The 19,091-nt window shown below is 39.6% G+C and overlaps 2 protein-coding genes across 3 annotated transcripts in view; one reads left to right on the top strand and one right to left on the bottom strand.

The window, feature by feature from the left end:
* LOC109989959 (semaphorin-4B) overlaps positions 1 to 9,790 on the top strand; it is a 54,633-nt gene extending 44,843 nt beyond the window's left edge. For both annotated transcript variants that reach the window (XM_020641915.3, XM_020641995.3), the window contains exons 9-15: positions 145 to 326; positions 891 to 1,041; positions 1,601 to 1,811; positions 2,052 to 2,167; positions 3,013 to 3,170; positions 3,998 to 4,089; positions 4,836 to 9,790. In XM_020641915.3, the coding sequence (XP_020497571.1) occupies positions 145 to 326; positions 891 to 1,041; positions 1,601 to 1,811; positions 2,052 to 2,167; positions 3,013 to 3,170; positions 3,998 to 4,089; positions 4,836 to 5,608 (1,683 nt within the window). In that variant the 3' untranslated portion in view covers positions 5,609 to 9,790. The remainder of the gene's footprint in view (positions 1 to 144; positions 327 to 890; positions 1,042 to 1,600; positions 1,812 to 2,051; positions 2,168 to 3,012; positions 3,171 to 3,997; positions 4,090 to 4,835) is intronic.
* Positions 9,791 to 16,300: 6,510 nt separating this feature from the next.
* On the bottom strand, positions 16,301 to 18,116 carry serf2b (small EDRK-rich factor 2b). The gene is made up of 3 exons (XM_020646232.3): positions 17,958 to 18,116; positions 17,070 to 17,178; positions 16,301 to 16,728 (listed from the first exon to the last, which is right to left on the bottom strand). Exons 1-3 carry the CDS (start codon positions 17,962 to 17,964, stop codon positions 16,650 to 16,652), a joined length of 195 nt encoding a protein of 64 aa, XP_020501888.1. The 5' UTR covers positions 17,965 to 18,116; the 3' UTR covers positions 16,301 to 16,649.
* Positions 18,117 to 19,091: the final 975 nt, after the last annotated feature.

Raw genomic sequence — 19,091 nt, 5'->3', positions numbered from 1 at the left:
TCTGTTCTTTTCTTTTTATTTCTCGGATGTCTCTCTAAAAAAAAGTGTATAAGCTCTGACAACACCACTTTGTATAAATCACGGTTAAATAGGACACGAGGTCTTCTGTTGTAACAAACTGGAACAATGTTTGGCTGTTTGCAGGGGGATAAAGGTGGTGAGCGGGTGCTGCAGAAGAAATGGACCACCTTCCTGAAGGCCCAGCTGCTGTGTTCCCTCCCCGATGACGGCTTCCCCTTTAATATCATCCAGGACATGTTTGTCCTGAAGCCCATGGGAGACAGCTGGGAGAGCACTGTCTTCTATGGTGTCTTCACCTCGCAGTGGTAAGAGACCTATGGAGGGGTTTGTCCTGATCACGTTTCAAAAACACACAGGCACTTTAACCGTTCTAATTCATGGCACGGTTACAGTTTATGTTTATGCACAAACACGCAGACACTCAAATCTACAAAGCTCTCCGCACCATCTTGTGCCAGTTTTGATTTGATATCTGCACTCAAACTTGGCAAGATACATTTTGTTACTTGGCTGCTCTGAATTTAGAGCAGCTGTAATGAGCTTAAACACTAACACAAGCTCATGCAACCCCAATGGCTAATTATTATATCAACATAATAAAGGATTTCATATGGAAATCATTCAAGCAGCTACTCCTGCCGTTCTCCAGTCTCTCTACTGTCCTCCAGTGAGAACATGCTGCTCCAGTTTCAGGAGCAAAGGAAGTGAACTGCAGAAAGGGCAGAATGAGTAAAAAATGGCTACATACTATAAGAAAACACAAATGTGAGACAGAATCTCTAAATGATTTCTTTAAAAAAAAAAAAGAATTGTGTCTTGTGTCATAAATTCGAACATAGAAAAGATGAAAGCTGTTTATGTTTCCTCAGGTATAAAGGAGCATCAGGCAGCTCAGCGGTGTGTGCGTTCACCATGGCACAGGTGGAAAGAGCCTTCAGCGGGCGCTACAGAGAGGTCAACAGAGAGACACAGCAGTGGTACACCTACAACCACCCAGTGCCGGAACCTCGGCCCGGGGCGGTGAGTGAATCACTAAGGATCCTGTGATAAACAAAACAATTCAACATGTTTGGGTTGAGGTTGTGCGTCTCATCTTACAGTCAGCATCAGAGGCTATTGAGTCAAAAAGATGAAGGTTCACATCACAGAAAAAATAACAGCAGAGGTTTTATTATTAATTACCATTTTGTTTTCACTCTTACAAGCAATCTGTGCTACAGAGTACAACCAAGTATATCCTGTTCTTCTTGTAGAGTGAGGTTAATGATGTTTTCGTTTTATTTACCTGGTCATTTCCTTTGTCATACATCTGGGTTTTCTTCCTGATTTATGACAGATTGCAAAAGCACTGTCTTGCTGACGTTTGGCCTAATTCTTAATTTCTGCTTATCCCCTTGTTAAAATTCATTTCCCGTAACATAGCCTTTATAGTCAGTCTTTGTTTTCCAATGAATCAAACTGTATGCTTTTTATACATGATGATACATACCAGGCTCAGAGTCCTACACACATTCGCATTTCCAGGACTGCTTTCATAAGCAGGAGTCTCATTTTTCATTTCTATTTGACTCCCTCACAGTGTGTGACCAACCACGCCAGGCAAATGGAGATCCAGTCGTCCCTGCACATGCCTGATAAAGTGCTCAACTTTGTCAAGGACCATTTCCTGATGGACAGCGTGATCCGCAGCTCCCCCTTGTTACTGAAACGCAGTGTGCGCTACACACAGATCGCTGTGCACAAGATCGAAGGCATGGAGAGGGCCTATGATGTGCTCTTCATTGGAACAGGTATAACTATTTAGCAAAGTGAATCGTGCAGGTAAAACACAATTTTAAGGATAGAAATGAGAATAGTCAAGGTAAGTTTATTTATAAAGCACATTTTAAAAGAACTCATCTTGACCAAAGTCAACGTGAGTTGATCTGTGTGTGTATCAGCTTTTTAAACCGCAGAAGTTTCTTCTTTCCCCACAAACTTCTCCTTGCCATACGTTTGAGTCTCTTCCTCTCCCCCTCTGTTTCTCAAAGATGATGGAAAACTTCATAAAGCCATCAATGCCAACGATAAGATGCACATCATAGAGGAGATGATTCTGTTTCCTGAGCCTCAGCCTGTGCAGCACATTGAACTGGATCCTCAGAGGGTAAATAGCACTCTGTCATCTTAATGATTATTGTTTTCACAGTTTTTTTTTTGTCCGTTTCATGTTAACATGTCACTGAGTTTACTCATTTCACTCTTAACGTCATTGTCAAGTAATAAAAATGTAGAAGAGCAAAATTTACCAGCGCTCACACTGGTTCAGACATTTTCCTTCATCCGTGGCTTTTCCATTGAGTTTTTCCAGTAACTTATAGCTCCGTCTGGAAGTGATTTTATTATCCTCTCTGGCATTTTACCCAGAGCTAAACTTCATTACCTTTCTCCCTTTATTACATAATGGCCTCTCCCTGGGCAAGGGAAGCCAAACAGCAATCTTATCTAAGATTATGTAATGCTAATATAGTCATAGATACTATTTGTGAGTATATTCCTTGCTCCAAATGGGGATATTAAAGACAGACATGATGTATATTCAATAAACAGTAAAGAAGATGGTCTAAATATAGACTGCACTTTTGGGAAAAGTGGGATGTGCTGTAAGCCAGAATAATGTCACCATCAAGTTTCCATGACTGAAGAGTGTGCTAGATGCAAAAAAAACCAAAAAAAACAGATTAAATGAAAAGAATTCTGTGTAGTAACAACCTGAGCATGGTCATCACATGTTTATGAGCACAGATAAACGACTGAGCTGGCATCGTGTAAGAACACAGCTGGTCAGAGTTAGTCCTTTGTTAAGGTTAAATCCTTCTGTTTATCTAAAGTCATAGTTCAAACATGTTCTCCCTTTCAGTGATCAGGAAAAAGTCACAATAAGCCGAAGCTATGTTTGGCCCTGTGTTCACCTCTCACACTGACTCACACATGGTTTCTCCTCTTCTGCAGGGTCTGTTGTTCGTGTCGTCTAACTCCGGCCTGGTGGAGGTTCCTGTTGCTAACTGCTCTAACTACCTGAGCTGTGGAGAGTGTGTGCTGTCCAGAGACCCCTACTGCGCCTGGACTGGGCGGCTGTGTCGGGATGTCAGGATGGCTCCACCCGACAGGTGAAAGATCACAAACCTGTCTCCACAAATACTTTAAAAACATTCCTGAATATTGCCTTCTAATCATTTGATCAACAATGAATGTTATGTATTGAACTGATTAAGAAATGACTTTAACATAAAAAAGAACCAAGCAGCTCATTGGGACAAAGTACATTCATTTAACCAAAACATTTGGTCCATAACTTGGACGAATTAAAACAATCCATGAGTGAAAGGCACAAACACTGGGCCTTTTGTAAGATTTTTTTTATTATTAACTTCCTGTTTTGTCTTTCTGTTAGGCTTTGTCGCAGGTTTTACTCGGCATGAGATTTGTTGAAAGAATTTGTATTTTGAATGTATTCCTGTCATAATTATTAATAAATTAGTATTTTTCCCCTGAGTAAATAAGTATATGATTGATAATGACTCCAATGACATGCTTGAAACACGCTTGAATTTCATTCATGCCTCAGAGAAAAATCCAAATCAGACAAAATTGATAAAACTGTAGAAGTTTTTGCAAGAGGCCCAGTGTGCTCAATGAAAAACAGGAAAATAAGCTAGGTGAGGGAGACATGTTGCCTCTCATTATTTCACAGTTATGGCCTTTTATTTTCAGTTTTAGACGTAGACATGAACCCAAACAACAACATAAGGTGAAGCTCAGCCATGTGATCTAACCTGTAGTTTTGAAAAGACGACTGTTCTCTTAGTCATGCTGATGAAGCTCTTGTCTCGTTTTAAATGAAAGGCTTGGAAGCAGAAATGGTTGCCTCCATTCAAGTTGCCTCTCATTACAGCTACTGACCAACACCCTGTTGTTTTGTTGTTTTTTATCTCAGTCATTGGCAGCAGGATGTGGAGGAGGCTGATACATCAGCCATTTGTAACAGGACGTTTCCCAGCGGCAGACCTGCCAGACCAACAGCTTCTGGTGAGTGGGATGTCTCTCTGTATAGCGGTTCCTGATAAAGGTGTTTTCAGTCACTTGTGTACACCAAAACAACAACATGCACATAGAGCTGTCACAGAAGAAAGCTCACAGGTTGTTGCGAATGAGTCTGAAGCCTTAACCTGCAGCTCTTTGTAGAGGAAGTCAGAGCTTTCAAATACTCTTAGTTGATCATGAAAGAGACAGTTTGAATTCAAAATGGTTCAATATGAAGTGAGAGCATGCAGTTCCTCTTATTATAGTATTTTATGTCATATCTGCCAAATTGTTGCAGGAACTGAGCTTAATAGATGTTAGATGAGAGGTTCATTACCTCTCATAGCTTATTTTTACCATATCGTTTTTAATAATACCAGAACATAAAACATTGTCAAACAGCATCTTTGTGAAACCTCAAGTTGAATTTTTAAACGGCGTTTGTTAAGCATATTAACAAACAGTTTTTAAAACATTATAATATGCGAGCTTAAATGATGTTAGTAGATGGATTCAATTCTTTTTTGGGCATCATGAAGCTGATTTAAGTTCACCTTGGCTCCTGTCTTTGAGACATGCTGAACCAACCCTATGATGACTAGTTTCATATTTATCTACAGATGTTTGAGTTATAACAATCCTCTCAAAATCATGTTGTATTAATTAAGGAATTACAAGCGACCCTTTAAATTTCTCCTGTAACTGTTTTCATGAATAACTGTTATTTTGTATTCATATGTTCTGTTCAATAGGTGGCTCCCATTGCAAGCTCATAACAATTCCAGCAAGCACGTTCAGAGTGCTGCCCTGTAAGCTGCGCTCCAACCTGGCTCAGAGGAGGTGGCATTACAGCGACAGTGCCAGCCAGTTCCTCTACGCTACACCTGAGGGGAACCTGGTCGTCGTGGCACAGGTCGACAAAATAGAGACCTACGAGTGCTGGTCAGAGGAGGAGGGGTTTCGTCAGCTGTTAGCCAACTACTGTGTGAGGGCGGAGCCGCGGCAAGAAAGCACCACTATGATTGGTCACTCTCGCACGCCGCACATTAAGCGGGAGGAGACCATGATTCTGCCAGGAGAGTCCCGTTCTGAGCAGGTGAACACGAAGACGTACTGGAACGAGCTGATCGTGGTGTGCGCTCTGCTGGCGTTCTCCCTCGTGGTGTTCTCCCTGTTTGTCATCTACAGGAACAGAGATCACATGAAGTCCATGCTGAAGCATAACGAGTGCCCCAACATGCAGCAGAAGAAGCCGAGGATTGTGGGAAAGCCTGCTGAGAGCTTACCCCTAAATGGAAACACAATCCCAGTTTCCACGTCCGATCACAAGGGCTACCAGACGCTAAACGACAACTACATCTGCAGCACGCCCACACACGAGTCCTCACCAGACAACAGCAAGAGCTTCTCCGAGGCCTCAGACAAACGGCCGCTCAACCTGAAGGAGAGCCACGTTGAGTACTCGCCCACGTGCCCGCGGCCCAGAGTGAGGCTCGGCTCAGAGATCAAAGACTCTATCGTATGAGAGCACAACGTACGCTACAAAAGATGCCACCCTGTATTTCCGTGAAGGATACAGGCCACAGAGCGAAGGAGAGGAAAACCCCGACTCCTCTACATCACAGCACACCTTTTATTTTAGTCATCTTTGTTCTGTGATCAGTGCGGAGGTCATTTCATTTAACCATTTCCACTCCGAGAGCCAGAGGATGGTCTAGGTCTGCCGCATAAGGCAGAAAGAAGATGCAGCACAACACTCCAGTTACAACCAGGATCGCGACTCGAGGCCGCTGCAATGAAAAGTGCTAACCTGGTCTTTGTTTGAGTCGCTCTAACAGGCCACAGATGTGCAGCTGAACCGTATGGGGAGAAAATTACCACAGTAAATCAAATATCTTCTGATATCAGTATTCATCAAAGTACCCTTTATGTGTGCAAGGTCCAACATCTCCATCACATAATATGAACAACTGTGGACAATATATTAAAAGCAGCCCAGCACCTTTTCGAGTACGTGTGACGCTCACATGCTCTGCAGAAGATGGCTTCCACATAGTCTGCACTTCTGTTATTATGCACACTATAACCAAGCTACAGCTACATGGCGACCAAGAGTTCAGGTTTAGGATAGTATAATATTGACTGTTCATTATGATCCACACATCATGGGAGAAAGACTGTACAAAAGATGAGGCGGACCAGAAGAAACTGCACATGTTGGTTAAATAAGACCTCTCAGCGCTGTTGAAACAAACGCTAAAGGACTGCAAAAAGAAGGATCAATAAATATGATCTTAAAGAAAGCTCCAGTGGCCTGGAAACTGACAGTTTCCTCCTGAATGTATGTATGTTGTTCAAAGGCGGCCTGTATCATTCACACGTGAGCGCACCATGTAAGATTTAGGAAACCATTACGTCTTGGCTCACCTCAGACAGCCTGTCCTTCAGCACTGAACGGCAGGTATCGTGGTGGACTCTGAAATGGCAAAGATACCCCATTTTTGATGTGAATATGGAAAAGAGATGACATTTTGTCGATGTCCACTTCTCTTCAACTTTCAGGGCAGCACCAGAATCATCATGTGCACTGTGCCAAAAGATCCAAAATAACTTGATTGTCTTACCTAAATGCAATAGTGCCATCCCGTCATGACCACTCCCATCTTTTGTGTTGCATTGATCACTGTTAAAGAGCACATGGTGATGGAACCGGAGTTTGGTTTCTCTTAACGTAAAGAGGCACTAATAATAAACAAATGTGAAGTGCAAAGATGGGAGATTCTTCTAAGACTGTTATCTCATAATGAACATTTTTCTAAAGACTGCATCGGGTAAAATCATTGACATTTATGTCAAATCTGAACTGGGGCCATGAAGAGGACTTCATATGAAAACGTGTCTTGTGGTTGTGAGGGTAAAAAAAAGAAAGAAAAGAAAATCCCAATTTGTTTGTCTGCTGCCCTTAAAGGATTTCTCTGCCGCTAAGCATACAGGTACAAGTAGTTTAAAGCTTTTGTGTTAACAGTACAAACTTTGGGTTATTAAATGGTAAAAACAAAATGACACTAATAATATGTCACTGTAGTGAGGAGATAATATCTAGTAGTCTCTTGCCCAGATTGCAGCTGCACTATGTAGTGATGTAGCTGCACAGATAAGAGCTTTATAGCTCAGTATAACGCCCACCAGGTTCCATTTCTTACATTCATGGCATTCACTAAACTCAGATGTCAAGGAGACGTTAATGTGAAAGCACAAGTAATCAGGGTCGTGAATACTTACAGGTTTGCACATGTCAGTAAAAATGGAGCGAATTCAAAGAAATGCAACTACTGAGAGACACAAGGTGTGGCTGCTTTGAAGCAATCAGTAATCACAGGGACCAGTGCAGTCATCACAAACACGATTGCACCCGCACCGCTTCGACTTTGAGACTTAACGAGCTGAATTTTCCAAAGATGTAGGAAGCTGACAGTGTTGTGTAAATCTAAATGAGAACCATTTACACGGTCATAGGGACATTATGGCACCACATGTCTTAGAATACATCACCAATTCAATGTATTGATCAAGTGAGCCTAAAGAATATATTCCAGTATCATACAGAATCGACATTTTGCTATTTCGAACACTGAGCAGATGATGAAATGCTATGTTACTGCTACAAGTTGACAAAGTCATTGCACAGCATACTGCGCAACAGCGGTCAGTGTTTCAGTTTTTCTTAAATTTTTGTTGTGTATATAAAGTATCTGTGGTTAATATTGAGTGTTTTTAAGGGACCTTGTGCAAGATGTGTTGTAGAGGTAGTCTTGAAACTAGAGAGTGAACACTGCTGATATTTTTTTTTCATAATACTTTACTGCCTAACTCAGCATACATTTCAACTCTTTCACAGAAAAGTGCACATTTCTCCGGTTGGTTTCTAACAAGCATGTCAAAGCAGGGGTGCTATATCGTTTATTTTTATGCTATTCTGAATTAAATGTAGTAAGGTTTTGTTGGAAATTGGCATATTCACTTCACCATTAAGAGTTGGATGAGAAGACAGATACCACTTTCAAGTATGCATGTTAAATATCAAATTGTCACCAGCCACAGGTTAGCTTAGCTTAAAGACAGGAAACAGCTTACCTGGCTATGGCCAAATGTTGCAAAACTCATGCAGCCACAGGCTGGATTACTGTCACTTGAAGGTTGCAAGGAAACCAGAAGACATCCAAAAAGTCGCTACTCCTGGCCTAGAAATAATCCCTCACATAACCTTCTTTATTGTTATTTGTAGGTAGTTAAAACTACAATGTAAAAACCTTTTCATTAGAGAGCTTTAAAGTGCTGGTGGGCAGATTTCTTATTTTTGGAAAAAATCAGACAAACCTTTTCGTCTTTATGGCCTTCTGCTAAGCCAACTGTTTGTTGACCTAAGCTTCATGTTTTGCAGACGTGAGCGAGGGACTCATTTTATCATCCAACTCTCTGCAAAAAAAAGACAAGTACATTTCCCAAAAGCTCTACCTATTCCTTGAGTCTTTTTTGCTTACTTGCAATACAATCTTACAGAATAAACCGAAGTATAACAGATCAAAAACACAAATAAATGACGGATTGTAAAAGCCTAGGTGGGAAGCAGCCCAGCTATGACACATATTCTAAAATATAAAATGTCTCTCTGGTGGCCGATTGCCCTGCTTTGAGATGCTTGAGATAACCTCACAACATGTTTTTTTAAAATGCCTTTAGATGTCAAGTTGATCTGCCTTCAGCCATTTGCCACATCGTACACTAACCCAGCAGTGACCTCACCAACAACAAAAAAATGGTGGATGGCGTGATTGTAGCCCTTACTTCATGGGCACACTTAACTCCACTACACAACACGGGTCAACAGTAGATTTACAGACTCTCACAAGTCGCTATAAACTTTACCTGCAAACCATAACACTGGGAGCTGCTCAAAATCTTGTGCCATTCTGCTGTCTTTGCTTGTGTCAGTGTGTAACTGTGCACATCGGAAAACATCCAGCTGAACATTCAATATTTAAGAGTAATACCAATCTCCTAAAGAAAAGTGGAACATTGGATTCCCTTTTGAACTTAATGTTTCCTTACGCCAAAAAAGGTAGATACTCTGTGTAACTGTGTATTTATTAACGGTGTGCTTATCTGAAAAAGTAATACCAGTGATTGATGCTTCATTTTGAGTGGCTCCTCAGTAATGCAACATACTGTACTGGACATGAATGTAGCCACTATATCATATTTTGTAGAACATCTGCAGCAGTTTATTTTCCTAAAACAGCTTAAGTAGGCAAAACACTGCTACGACGTTTCAGGATTTAGTTTAAACGATCATACTACACAGACATGGCACAATAGAAGTAATGAATCGTGTGTGCCGCACGATGTAGTGCTACAGTGAGGCGCCAGCACGGCTCCAAATTGTCCACACCTACTCGACCATGAGACTCAGCAACAGCTTTGCCTCAGCATACAGAACAGCATACGCTTAGACGACTGAATAACTATTAGACAAATGTGGTCTTGCCTGCATGATTTCCTTTTTTTTATTTGTTGTGTACAAATAACATTGTGAACTGTATTTTTTGTATCATTGAGATTGTGACTGTTGTTTTTATTATATTGTACATAAAAAGCACTTTATTTTAATTTTTTTAAGATAAATGAATAAAATACATGTTTTGACACATGCATGTGTGAGTCCATTTCATGCTGCAAAGTCTGAGACATTTCTAAAGACACATTTGACAGATGTTCACTTATACAGTTTAGGATATGGAAACTACACACTCCCAACAATTTCTACATACTTGTTTATGTTTATAAATGCCATCTTATTTAGAGGTTTGTGATACAGCTGTTTAATCTCTAATCACACAAAGAATCATAGACATTAATCTGGTTAATGATAACAAATCACTTTAAACTGGTTTGGTACATTTTGAAGATGGTATCCAAAACACTTAATGGAAACACTGAATCGTTTAACTTGATTGTATAGATCTGTGTTTTTGGCACTGAAGTGGTTCTCACATTCGGAGACTAGCATCCCTCATCCTTTAGTCATCACTGGCTCATACTTAAACTTCTGAAAAACCAGCTGACTTGTAGCGGCCAATCATTTTCAAGCAGGGTTACAGAACGGTCACCATAACCTGATTTATTTTGTGTACACTCTGGTCATGGAAGCACACAGTTCCAGAGGGCAGGCCTGTCATAAACATCAGCTTTGTGAATCAATACATGCAGTTATTTTTGGACAGTGTGTGTAGCTGCCAGCCTGTACTGAATGCTGTTTACTCACAGGGGACAGATGACACAGGGATTCTCACTGCTGCTCTCTGTGATCATGGCAGAGCACAGGTTGAGACTGGTTTCTCTGCTTCATTTAATCCACTTCATGGTTAAATACAAACCATCTGGGGATAAAGCAGGTCCCTCTCAAGATCAGTAGATGCTCCTTTATCGCAACAAGGAGCATAAGAAGTTTAACTTGGCTTCTTTAAATGTCTTTATTCTGTTATTGTTTTTGTTTCTTTATTCAGCTGCTGCGAGCTTAAACAAGTCTTCACTCACACTTGCACACTACGTATCAAAGACGTGACACCTACATGTGGGCTGCTTGGATGACTCAAATTTTACTGTCTCACATAAAGACCTTAACACAGACGGTGTAAAGTGTCTCATCTGTCTTAATCATGTATTAAAGATGTCATCTAACTGCTCTTAGGATCAAATCTTATTTCTCAGAACATCAAAACCTGGTTTAAGGTTCTTTGTTCACAGCGACTTACAGTTCCAGTCAAATGAGAATCAAAAGGTGCTCTGGCACTTTCATGGTCCTTCACAGTTTTATCTCGGTGCTACCAATGGAGAGCATACATTTGTGATTTATGGAAATCACTGAAGGAGTTAGTTAATGAGTGGAATGCAAATATATATCTGCTTCTTCTTAATCTATTCTTTTAATGTCAACTAGGTTAGCATTAATCAGCATTAACCGTGATTGTCAACCACTAATATGTTTGTTGACTTGACTTGAATGCCCCCCTTACCCTTTATCCATTGAGGATAAGAAGAGTTCAGTTCAACAGTTTTGACTATTTTGAACACACACTGCATGAACTCAGTGCACACTTTGCCATAATTGTCAACAATGACGCCCTTGAGAACTAAAATATCAAATGGAAATGACTAATGGAAACGTTAGCCTCGACAATTAGCGCTCATGAAAGTGAGCCACTGTCACTTATATTTATATGCAGACCAATAAGATGTATTTCTTTTGATGTCATGAGATATTTGTACGTAAGCTGGACCAACATCAACACATCCTTAACACATGTAAGGACAGTAAAGATGAACTGTGTGGTAGATGTTACCTTTGTTTATCACCATGTTCACACACCATATTTCCTCTGATGTCACACTCAGCGTGGGTGACTCATATGTCATTAAGAAGTCTAAAAGCTGTGTTGCAGAGTTTTTTTAATGTATGTAATGGTTATCATTTCACTGTTAAAAAAAACTGCTTCAAACCTCACAGCAGGTTCAAATTCCTACAATTGTAAGCAACACTCAAATTTACAGCAATGCTGTTTTGGTTGTGGTGGCAACTAACGGCCATAAGGTAGGTTATGTAACTGTAACAGGACACATATAAAACATATTTCACTTGATGCATTTCTGATCATGAACATGCACAGACTGACATCAGTGTCATTGTTTTGTTGAGCCTCAAACCTTAAGCAGGCAAGCAGAGGAAACTCTGCCCGGAGAGGACGTGAATAAGACTCACCTTATTGATGTCCTAACAGACCTGCTGACAGAGCTGCAGCTGCAAGAAGGAATAAACGGCCTCTTCCCTCACTAAGTGACCGCACATTGTCACAAAAGCAGAGTCGGGTGTGACAGGACTCTTACCACAGCATCTTTCCTCCATTTTCACCCTTTTTTTCTCACACTTTCAGCTTATGTTTGTCTCTCTTTCTGTGTCTCCAAATCAACTATATCTCAATGTCGTCTCTCTCTTTTGATGCTCTGTGACAGATTTCATTAACTTTCAACACCAGCCACTCATCCGCTGTCACCGCCCATTTGATAAAGAGCAAAGATGGTAATTTGCTGTTCATTATTAACAAATCACTGTGCTGTGAAAAGTGCCTTTTGTTTGCCTCAGCCTTGAAAACAATTACAGTCAGCGTGCGTTTCAGCTGTGATTGCATTGCATATTTCATGGCAACGCTTCGCTGATGGTGTAATTGAAAAGCAGATTTACTTTTTCACAGTCAATGAGAGGAACTGGAGCTCTTTTAATTCAGTGCCGACCCAACCTCCAAGGTCACACTCCAACTCATGTCTTTAGAAATGTATTTACTGGGTGGTTAATACTGTTTAATGGATGATCATTTTGACTTATCTGGTAATAGCCCCAAACTCTCACCATTTAAAAGGAAGGTCATCCAGGAATGGAATTGACTAGTTCTTGCTATTATCTGATTTAGCTTGGTTCAGTCTTAATCTTATAGTTAATAAAAAATGAAAATAATGATAATATTTTTAAAGATATCTGCTCTCTCACTTCTTCATGACTCATACAAACCTCATGTCTGTCTGGTAAATATTAAGCTACAACCAGCAAAGAAGTAGCTTAACTTGTCTTAGAGCAGTCAGGTTCCCGACCTTTTTTCCTTGGAGCCCCCCATCCTTATCAAAATTAAATCAAATTCTCCAAAATCTCATCCTGTGTCATTGTATATTCAACGAAAGTGAAACCAGAATATCACAAATGTGTGGGTTATAACTAACGCTTGTAATATGTGTTTTGAGCTGTACCTTAATTTGTTTATACTGTCTCAGCCAATCGATTTTCTTCTCTAAATATTGAAGATCAATGACTTTGTCTGTAAACATAAAGACATAAACACTGTACATGTGAACATGTACACACATTGTTCTGCCCCATATTCACACTTTAATGAGCATGTGCACACATTTTGCTGTTGCTGTAAATGAGCTCAGCTGGTTCAGAAAAAGACCAGACATGTACAAGTACTTAAAAGAAGCTTACATTCTTGATAGCCACCATGTTGAGTAGTCAGTGTGCAGTGGTCAAAAGGTGCAATACCATTAAAAAAAAGAGTTCAGCAGAGCAGAAGTACATTTACTCTGTTTCTAAATGGACACAAAGCAGCGAAGAAGCAACATGCTGTAACACTTACTTACTTCTGCTACTTGAAATGTCTATATAGTTTTATAAAAAGTCCTCCTGCAACCTCATTAAAGTAGTTGTGTGATTCTGAGTCTGACTCATTAAGCGACATCGATTGACATGTGTTAGGACAGAGACACCAATCTGATGTATTTGTAGATGATGTATGCACCTCCTGTCACATCATCATGTATACAATGTGTAACATTGTAGGGTCAGTTTATGTGAAGGCATTATGTGGGCTGTTAAACAGAAACATGATTTGAAACATCTATTAATCATTGGGCCGTCAGTATCATTGTTATTGCAAAGATATGTCCTTTTTTCCAGAAGCATTATGTAAACTCAGTTCTGTCTCCGCCCTCAGCATAATGAAACATGAGGAGTACCTGTCTGTCTGTGTCTATATTTATCAACCACATGATGAGCGTCATAATCACACATTGCTTCAAAAGAAAATCTTGTATCTTGTAAATCCATTTTTGTGTCAGTGTAAAATGATGTTGCTTGATAACCTTTGGCTCTTTTTTATCTATATATAAAACATGAGAAACATTTGAGTAATATGGTTATAATTGAGATTTTAAAATGCAGCAGGTTGGAGAGGGGATATTACAGACTCGCACCTGGGCTCCAGAGTTCAACCATCATAGCACTGTTTGCTTCTGACCTTGTATTTAAGGGGTCATTTTTCTGAACCAGATTTCCTGTGCTGTCAAGAGATGCATGGTGGAGGGACCAGCGAGATTATGAAGCTTGACCTGAGATCTTTTTTTCTGAATCCTGTGTGTCCTCATCAGCTAGATTCTCTGAGCCACAGCCTAACCTCTGGAAATAAACTGAACCCTCTATATAGATGTAATGTTACTGAGCCTTTCCAAATGCTATAAGCTTCAAGCTAAAGCTGGGAGTTTCTTAAATGCATCTGTAGAAATGAGGTTTGACTTCACGCCGATTAAATGACTACAGCCGCCTTTGCTGCAGGAAACATACGGCTAAAATTAAAACATGAAAAGCTAAAAGTAGATGCAGTACATTGTGTCTATTTTCTCTTCCATTTGTACTTTGACACTGTCCTATTCAACATCCTAAATACCACAGCAGCAGCTCTAACAGGACAATACATTTCGCCCAATTCTCTCCTATCACCACAAATTCAGCAGAGAAGACATAAAGAGATGAAGCCTCTGCTCTGAATTTAATTAGATGAGCCGACTGCGTCTTTTCTTTGCATTTCGCGTCTCTTATTACCACTGAGCTCCTCACTCCTGCTCTGTTTAAAGAAAACTTGCCAGAACCCACAGTCAGTCTGCCGGGCCTTATGCTTGAATTTGAGTGAGATTTACCAAAGCTGCGAGCAGAGTAGCGTGGATGATAGTGGATGTGGTTTGAGTTTTCTCAAATTGAAGCATGTTGCTGACTCTGCATTTGTTCCTCATCACTATTCCGCTCTTCATCTGCTTCTCCTGTAATCTGAGATGGGGGGGAAAAGCTAAACTGGTAACTTAATTATACGCCCTGTAATCTGAGAGCTGATGATAAATATTCACTAGATTTCAGCAAGAAGAAAGAGCTTATTGACTATAAATAGGCTGTGAAGTCGCTCACAAGCTTCTGGCCGATGTAAAGAATATAATATGCTTTAAGTGGTAATGTTAAAATACAACAGTTACAGAACAAATGTCTTGCATGGACAGTCATTATGCATGTTTGCCTCATGAATGACCACATTTGGTAAAAAGCCAGCATTATCATTATTTGAAAAAAATAAACCAAGTTTATTTTTGAACCCCCATAAGTAAAGAGCTAATAAAACACATGAACAGATGATATACCTACAGCATAGCAAGCTGACAAACCCAACGTCCACCACTAAAATCCAAGTGTAAAATAATAGCTTTGTGTTTGCTTCCACCTAGTGGTGAGATTGAGACTGCATTATTTCTCTGTCTACTGGCATACTTTGTTTAATGACAGAACTTGGCAGACCCCAGTGTCACACAACACACAGAAAACACAGATGTATCATTTCTTCATTCAAAGGTTTGAGCAGGTTGTTATTTCTAATGCTATGTACGAAAAAGTTACATTTCTATGAAGAGCTCCTCTGTGCTGTCTATGGTGCTACCACGATCAATAGAAATTGACCATTCAGGGGGCAGTACTGAATCATGTGACCAAAAATATGAGGCTTTTTGTACTTAATACAACTTGTCCAAATAACATTTAAGTGTTTTCTCTTATAGGCAGAAAGATCTTCAGAAATGGAACCGAATAGCTTGCAGTTCAGAAAACTATTTATCAACTAGACACTGGAAAAAAAGAATGACAAAAAAAAAACATTCATAAAACCGCCTAAAACAAGATTCACCTGTCGATTATTTAAGGACAGGTGACTCCGTTTTTTGTTATATTTTGAAAGGTGGCAGCCAGTAAACTGACGTGTGTTTACTTTCTTAATATGACTTGAAACTGGATTGTAAAAGGGATGAATTGAGTATCTTTAATCATATAAGTGAGGCTTAAAGCTGACGATGATTACGCCTATTTGGCAGAACCTGGAAGTTTCATGAAGGAACATTTTGATCAGATATTCTAGCAGCACTATATTAGTGGATAAATGCATATCTTTGTTTTTTAACATCATAGTATAAAAGATCATTATTCAAGCTGTCTGTTCAGTAAGGCTATAATAAATACTCAACTGTTTGTTCTTGTGTCAACAAGTTAATATGGTTTCATCCTGTTAGTTAGCATTCAAGTATAATGTTATTGCCTTCACTGGATCATTATACTTTTGGTTTTAGAACCTATAGAGATGTATTTCAAAGGCTAAGTAGAAGAAATATGATGGGCAAAATTATTTGGATCAGCCATTAAAACAAACTGTTGCCTTCCAGTTCTCCCTCAATAAATGCAGATTATGTGGATATATTCAACAAAATGTGTTTCAAAGTAACGTTCAGAATGACTCAGGCAAGCATGAACTAAAAAGATACACTTTATTTGAAACCAGCAGGGGACATTTTTGTACAAAAATACACAACTGTTACGCAGATTTTTGTATCGGGAAATTGTTCATTCTTTTCCTGCTGCTTACACCGTTGATACTCCTTTGCATGCAGCACCAACGTGTGACCACCACTAACTTGCTCAGACATAACTTTACCAAGTAAAATAACAAATCCATGAAGAAATGTCATTTGCCATAGGGAAGAAAGTAGGATCCTAGATTCTTGAGTCTGGACAAAAATGACAGATCCATTCTCATAAATATCAGGAAAACTGCTGAACATGGGCTGTTTTTGAAACACTTGAGTTTAATGAGTCTCGGACATCATTCTTTACTGGACTTGGTGTCTCCCTTTCCCCCTCCATCCGACTTCTTCTGCTTCTGTTGCATTATCTCAGCATCCCTAGAAGAGAGAGGCACAAACAAATGAGAAAAAATGTGTGACGACAAACAAAAGTTGAACATACTCTACCTCAGTGGAGCCAATATAAGATCACCCAATATGCCCTCTTAACTCAAACATATTTGAAGACTTTGTTATTGAAAACATAATACGAGGATGATTTAAAGTACAGGTACATAGTTTGTAATATAGTTTGACAATATTGTCTTTATATGACCAAAATAAGCCACGATTTCATGATCATCCAGTTCTGAAACACATTAACCACTCCTACAACAAACCCTTTCCTGAGTTTGTCTGCGTCCACTTTCTACAGTCCCATCATGCAATCTGCTGCCTACCTCTGCTTCCGAGCAGCAGCAGACAGCCCATCGTCTCCTCTCTTCCCTTTCCCTCCATCATTCTGTTTTTTGGCATTCTTGGCGCGTGCAAGCTCACGCTGGTTTCCTCCTGTAGGTCACACAACAGGGAAAGAAAACAATGCATTAGAACAAACAACACTGTACTGAGCAATACTTCAGGTATGTGAGCTACACCCTTAAAACAGTTATGTTTACATAATGCTTCAAAACGATACATCAAAAGCTAAGAAACATTTTTAGTCTCTACCAATCATTTTTTACAAGTGAAATAAGGTATTTAATGTTAAACAGGGCTGTAAGGCAGTATTAATACATGTGGAGCAGATGATGACAACAGCCGACGTGGCAGAGAGGCGCCATGGAGCACAGAGAGAACAACAGCACAGAGGGCAGCACACTTATCTTCTGGGTTATTCAAGGCAAGCCACAAAGGAACAACATGTATAATGCATAAAACAGCAAGTACAAGATTTTGACAAAACATTTGTAACACATGTTGATGCCCTGATATCAGTGTTGTGATTCCTCTGCTGAACGGGCTTCGACTAAAATCTGGACAACACTGGCCTATCGTTGTTGATAAAACGTACATCTCATATATGTATATATATATCGAATGATGTTTCCTAGTCTATTCAAGTCAACCCCACTGATACAATACATTCAATTGTGTCAGAGATTCATAACCCAAGACGACACTCCTTGAACGTATTATGTAAGAAAAACAACATTACGGCAGGTCTTTTTCAGCACATAGACGGAGCCCGGGGTCGGCGGATGCCAAGGCTAAAAGGCGTCAAAACAACGGCCATGCAATCGAGTTAAGTACATGAATGCCTTACAGCTAAAATATATGTCGATACCCACTGGTCATTTTAGTAATCGACGCTTCTGTCGCCCAAAATCCAAATATGCTCAGCCGAAGGGCCGTAGGTTCCCCTCTCGTCTCGGCAGTAGGTTGCGCCTGACTGTCTAATATACGCGAGACTTCCCTTCGTGACCGAGAACATTCTGTCTCTCCCCCGGCTGCACTGCGCATGCGCTGAAAAAGCAGGCGTCGATATCAATTATGCTACAGGACACTTAAAAACAAAACAACAGATATGAAAGGTTAAAATGACAAAACAGCGTCATCAAATCTAGTTTTCTGCTGTTACAGTTTTATTTAAAAAAACAAAACACATTTTAAAACATTTTACAATTGGCTACATTCTTCTCCTTCCCCCTTCTATGTACTGTCCATTTACAACTCATGTCTTTCTACATTTGCATTTAATCTTTCATATTTAATTTACTACCATTTACGACTCTATTTTTGCACATTTATATTTAATCTTCCATTTTTAATCTTCCTATTTAAGACTAGTAATGCTAAGTTAAATCCTGGTTGTATATATTCACATTCTTAGTTTTGATATTTTTAGTGCTTATTTACTTTGTATTTAATATTATATTATATTTAGATTTGCTAACATTGTGTTTTTTACTCATATTGTGTGTTGGACAACCTGCTGCTGTAACGCCACAATTTCCCAGTTTGGGATCAATAAAGTAATTCTATTCTATTCTAACCCTCTCCTTACTGCAATCTCCCCCTCTAGTTCACTTTCCAAGCCCACCACAGTTTCGGCAGATGGCGCTGTTCATCATAAGGTCATCTAGTTAAATTTGCTCTTCGTTTCTGCCTCTTAAAGGAAGTTTTTGTCTTTGAAACATAAGCTACTATAGAGTAGCTTATATGGTCTTTAACCTGCTTTTAAAGTGTCTTGAGATAACATTTGTTGTGAATTGTCACTATACAAATAAAGATGGATTGATTGATGTGTTTTCAATAGCCTGTTTCCAAAGCCATACAAATATTTTTTTCATCATTAGCCTATTAATATTTTTCACAAATGAGCAACAGGTGAAGGGCGAAAGTTGTGGCTGCAAGCTTCAGAAATACCAAGGTCCACAATGAAGCCCTTAAATTCACCTACTAGGCTATTTTATAAAGTAGAT

Source organism: Labrus bergylta, chromosome 3, assembly GCF_963930695.1.
Source record: "Labrus bergylta chromosome 3, fLabBer1.1, whole genome shotgun sequence".
Taxonomy (NCBI): Eukaryota; Metazoa; Chordata; class Actinopteri; order Labriformes; family Labridae; genus Labrus; species Labrus bergylta.
Note: the sequence above shows the minus strand (reverse complement) of the source record. Positions and strands in the feature narration are given on the sequence as shown.